General features: G+C 52.5%; 1 protein-coding gene across 1 annotated transcript in view; it reads right to left on the reverse strand.

Moving 5' to 3' along the window:
- Positions 1-4,803, reverse strand: part of AGAP3 (ArfGAP with GTPase domain, ankyrin repeat and PH domain 3) — a 125,552-nt gene extending 120,749 nt beyond the window's left edge. The window contains exon 1 of the mRNA XM_075847580.1: positions 4,681-4,803. Coding sequence (XP_075703695.1) covers positions 4,681-4,695 — 15 coding nt within the window. The 5' untranslated portion in view covers positions 4,696-4,803. The remainder of the gene's footprint in view (positions 1-4,680) is intronic.
- Positions 4,804-6,000: the final 1,197 nt, after the last annotated feature.

The raw sequence follows: 6,000 nt of genomic DNA on the forward strand, positions 1-6,000 counted from the left end.
TGGTGCACGCGCTCCCCTCATACTGAGGTCACACAATACGTGGTGTACACTCTCCCCTCATACTGAGGTCACACAATACGTGGTGCACGCGCTCCCCTCATACTGAGGTCACACAATACGTGGTGTACGCGCTCCCCTCATACTGAGGCACAGAATACGTGGTGTACGCTCTCCCCTCAGACTGAGGCACAGAATACGTGGTGTACGCTCTCCCCTCATACTGAGGCACAGAATACGTGGTGTCCGCTCTCCCCTCATACTGAGGGACAGAATAAGTGGTGTACGCTCTCCCCTCATACTGAGGTCACACAATACGTGGTGTACGCTCTCCCCTCATACTGAGGGACAGAATACGTGGTGTACGCGCTCCCCTCATACTGAGGTCACAATACGTGGTGTACGCGCTCCCCTCAGACGGAGGTCACACAATACGTGGTGTACACTCTCCCCTCATACTGAGGCACAGAATACGTGGTGTACGCGCTCCCCTCATACTGAGGTCACACAATACGTGGTGTACGCGCTCCCCTCAGACGGAGGTCACACAATACGTGGTGTACGCTCTCCCCTCATACTGAGGTCACACAATACGTGGTGTACGCTCTCCCCTCATACTGAGGTCACACAATACGTGGTGCACGCTCTCCCCTCAGACTGAGGTCACATAATACGTGGTGTACGCTCTCCCCTCATACTGAGGTCACACAATACGTGGTGTACGCTCTCCCCTCATACTGAGGTCACACAATACGTGGTGTACGCGCTCCCCTCATACTGAGGTCACACAATACGTGGTGTACGCGCTCCCCTCATACTGAGGTCACACAATACGTGGTGTACGCGCTCCCCTCATACTGAGGTCACACAACACGTGGTGTACGCTCTCCCCTCATACTGAGGCACAGAATACGTGGTGTACGCTCTCCCCTCATACTGAGGCACAGAATACGTGGTGTACGCGCTCCCCTCATACTGAGGTCACACAATACGTGGTGTACGCTCTCCCCTCATACTGAGGCACAGAATACGTGGTGTCCGCTCTCCCCTCATACTGAGGTCACACAATACGTGGTGTACGCTCTCCCCTCATACTGAGGCACAGAATACGTGGTGTCCGCTCTCCCCTCATACTGAGGGACAGAATACGTGGTGTACGCTCTCCCCTCATACTGAGGTCACACAATACGTGGTGTACGCGCTCCCCTCATACTGAGGTCACACAATACGTGGTGTACGCTCTCCCCTCATACTGAGGTCACACAATACGTGGTGTACGCTCTCCCCTCATACTGAGGTCACACAATACGTGGTGCACGCGCTCCCCTCATACTGAGTTCACACAATACGTGGTGCACGCTCTCCCCTCATACTGAGGTCACACAATACGTGGTGCACGCTCTCCCCTCATACTGAGGTCACACAATACGTGGTGCACGCGCTCCCCTCATACTGAGGTCACACAATACGTGGTGTACGCGCTCCCCTCATACTGAGGTCACACAATACGTGGTGTACGCTCTCCCCTCATACTGAGGGACAGAATACGTGGTGCACGCTCTCCCCTCCTACTGAGGTCACACAATACGTGGTGTACGCGCTCCCCTCATACTGAGGTCACACAATACGTGGTGTACGCGCTCCCCTCATACGGAGGTCACACAATACGTGGTGTACGCTCTTCCCTCATACTGAGGTCACACAATACGTGGTGTACGCTCCCCCCTCAGACTGAGGTCACACAATACGTGGTGTACGCTCTCCCCTCAGACTGAGGTCACACAATACGTGGTGTACGCTCCCCCCTCAGACTGAGGTCACACAATACGTGGTGCACGCTCTCCCCTCATACTGAGGTCACACAATACGTGGTGTACGCTCTCCCCTCATACTGAGGTCACACAATACGTGGTGTACGCTCTCCCCTCATACTGCGGTCACACAATACGTCGTGCACGCTCTCCCCTCAGACTGAGGTCACACAATACGTGGTGTACGCTCTCCCCTCAGACGGAGGTCACACAATACGTGGTGTACGCTCTCCCCTCAGACTGAGGTCACACAATACGTGGTGTACGCTCCCCCCTCAGACTGAGGTCACACAAAACGTGGTGTACGCTCTCCCCTCATACTGCGGTCACACAATACGTCGTGCACGCTCTCCCCTCAGACTGAGGTGACACAATACGTCGTGCACGCTCTCCCCTCAGACTGAGGTGACACAATACGTGGTGCACGCTCTCCCCTCAGACTGAGGTCACACAATACGTGGTGCACGCTCTCCCCTCAGACTGAGGTCACACAATACGTGGTGTACGCTCTCCCCTCATACTGCGGTCACACAATACGTGGTGCACGCTCTCCCCTCATACTGAGGTCACACAATACGTGGTGTACGCTCTCCCCTCAGACGGAGGTCACACAATACGTGGTGTACGCTCTCCCCTCAGACGGAGGTCACACAATACGTGGTGTACGCTCTCCCCTCAGACGGCGGTCACACAATACGTGGTGCACGCGCTCCCCTCATACTGAGGCACAGAATACGTGGTGTACGCTCTCCCCTCAGACTGAGGTCACACAATACGTGGTGTACGCTCTCCCCTCATACTGAGGTCACACAATACGTGGTGTACGCTCTCCCCTCAGACTGAGGTCACACAATACGTGGTGCACGCTCTCCCCTCATACTGAGGTCACACAATACGTGGTGTACGAGCTCCCCTCATACTGAGGTCACACAATACGTGGTGTACGCTCTCCCCTCAGACGGAGGTCACACAATACGTGGTGTACGCTCTCCCCTCAGACGGAGGTCACACAATACGTGGTGTACGCTCTCCCCTCAGACGGAGGTCACACAATACGTGGTGTACGCTCTCCCCTCAGACTGAGGTCACACAATACGTGGTGTACGCTCTCCCCTCAGACGGAGGTCACACAATACGTGGTGTTGGATCCTCTGGTTTGTTTTTAAACATGTTCAATTTAAAATAGGAAAACCAGAATTGTAAAGGAGATAAAGTAATAATAATTCCCTAAATAACGGATAAGAACGTCCAGCAGCTCCCCACAATGCATCACAGCGCTACAGAGCCCCCCGACATGCTTCGCACCCACCCCCCCGACATGCTTCACAACCGCCCCCCGACATGCTTCACAACCGCCCCCCGACATGCCTCACAACCGCCCCCCCAACATGCTTCACACCCGCCCCCCGACATGCTTCACACCCGCCCCCCCGACATGCTTCACACCCGCCCCCCCGACATGCTTCACACCCGCCCCCCCCCGACATGCTTCACACCCGCCCCCCCCGACATGCTTCACACCCGCCCCCCCGACATGCTTCACACCCGCCCCCTCCGACATGCTTCACACCCGCCCCCTCCGACATGCTTCACACCCGCCCCCCCCGACATGCTTCACACCCGCCCCCCGACATGCTTCACACCCGCCCCCCCCGACATGCTTCACACCCGCCCCCCGACATGCTTCACACCCGCCCCCCCCGACATGCTTCACACCCGCCCCCCGACATGCTTCACACCCGCCCCCCAGACATGCTTCACACCCGCCCCCCCCGACATGCTTCACACCCGCCCCCCCCGACATGCTTCACACCCGCCCCCCCCGACATGCTTCACACCCGCCCCCCCCGACATGCTTCACACCCGCCCCCCCGACATGCTTCACACCCGCCCCCCCCGACATGCTTCACACCCGCCCCCCCCGACATGCTTCACACCCGCCCCCCCCGACATGCTTCACACCCGCCCCCCCCGACATGCTTCACACCCGCCCCCCCCCGACATGCTTCACACCCGCCCCCCCCCCCCGACATGCTTCACACCCGCCCCCCCCCCCGACATGCTTCACACCCGCCCCCCCCCCCGACATGCTTCACACCCGCCCCCCCGACATGCTTCACACCCGCCTCCCGACATGCTTCACACCCGCCTCCCGACATGCTTCACACCCGCCTCAGCTCTTTGGCATCTGCAACATTAACCCCCATGACTACTTATAGTTTTGCTAATTTTTGGGGGGTGTAATACAATCTATAGGGGATTGTGCTGGAATTCTCCACGTGGTTAATGCCAAATGATCTGTTCCACTTTTCAGTAGATACAGAGGTATTAAAGGGGTTGTCCACTTTCTGAAAACTGATGACCTATCTACCAAATAAGTCATTCGTATATGATCGCTGCATATCCAACATCCTGACCAAGCACCAATGCACTACTCCAGCTGCCTCCAGCCACCAGATCTATGGAGCAGGATGTAGTAGTTGGAGCCGGAAGCAAACGGCTCCGATCACTGCACGGTGGCCGGTGGCAGAACTGCAGCTCGGCCGCTATTCACTTGAATACCGCAGGTCGGCCGCTATTCTTTCATCTGCTTCCGTCAATACCATCCGGCGCCTTGAGACAGCCAGAGTGACGGATCGGTGCGGGGCCCGGGTGTCTGACCCGCACCGATCATATACTGATGACCTGTGATCCAGTGGATAGGTCATCAGTTGTCAGAAAGTGGAAAACCCCTTTAAAATCTGTTTCCCATCAGATTACATTGTAGCTGCCAACATGCAGCAAACCGTCCAGATGGGATTTCTATATTCCCTGCTCTCTGTTAATGCCACCAAAAATATGAGAAGCGTCAATCATCTTTAATTGTACCAACCTGATTAATGTGCATGGACGGAATGGTGGCTGCGGAAACTGAAGAATGGCTCGGAGAATTGGGCAAAGACTTGCATGGACCAATGGAAAGCTGCTGCTTCTTCCGAATAGCTACCACCTTCTGAGCCACTGAAAAGGTTAAAGTAAAATGGGGGAAAAGATAAAGAAAAAAAAAAGGTCAAAAAAGCTACACAATGGTCAACACAACATGGAAAGATCTATAGAGAGGCAGTGTGGGCAGAAGCATAAAGACTCACGGGTACTGAGGGCGCAGAGTATCAGCATGCATGTATAAGGGATCAGTGTGGGGAGAGAATAAACACATAAAGAGGTATAAAGGATCAGTGTGGGGAGAGGATAAAGACATAAAGAGGTATAAAGGATCAGTGTGGGGAGAGGATAAAGACATAAAGAGGTATAAAGGATCAGTGTGGGGAGAGGATAAAGACATAAAGAGGTATAAAGGATCAGTGTGGGGAGAGGATAAAGACAAAGAGGTATAAAGGATCAAGAGTATATTACATGATGAGAGAGAGTATATAGAAACAGAAGAAACAACAGTATACATGAGAGGAAGTATAAAGGATCGGTGAGAGGAGAGTATATTCCATGATGAGAGAGAGTATATAGAAACAGAACAAACAACAGTATACATGAGAGGAAGTATAAAGGATCGGTGAGAGGAGAGTATATTCCATGATGAGAGAGAGTATATAGAAACAGAACAAACAAGAGTATACATGAGAAGAAGCATAAAGGATCGGTGAGAAAAGAGTTTATTCCATGATGAGAGAGAGTATATAGAAACAGAAGAAACAAGAGTATACATGAGAAGAAGTATAAAGGATCGGTGAGAAGAGAGTATATTCCATGATGAGAGAGAGTATATAGAAACAGAACAAACAACAGTATACATGAGAAGAAGTATAAAGGATCGGTGAGAAGAGAGTATATTCCATGATGAGAGAGAGAGTATATAGAAACAGAAGAAACAAGAGTATACATGAGAGGAAGAATAAAGGATCGGTGAGAAGAGAGTATATTACATGATGAGAGAGAGAGTATATAGAAACAGAAGAAACAAGAGTATACAAGAGAAGAAGTATAAAGGATCGGTGAGAAGAGAGTATATTCCATGATGAGAGAGAGTATATAGAAACAGAAGAAACAAGAGTATACAAGAGAAGAAGCATAAAGGATCGGTGAGAAGAGAGTATATAGAAACAGAAGAAACAACAGTATACATGAGAGGAAGCATAAAGGATCGGTGAGAAGAGAATATATTCCATGATGAGAGAGAGTATATAGAAACAGAAGAAAC

The sequence above is a fragment of the Rhinoderma darwinii genome (genome assembly GCF_050947455.1).
Source record: "Rhinoderma darwinii isolate aRhiDar2 chromosome 5 unlocalized genomic scaffold, aRhiDar2.hap1 SUPER_5_unloc_3, whole genome shotgun sequence".
Lineage (NCBI taxonomy): Eukaryota > Metazoa > Chordata > Amphibia > Anura > Rhinodermatidae > Rhinoderma > Rhinoderma darwinii.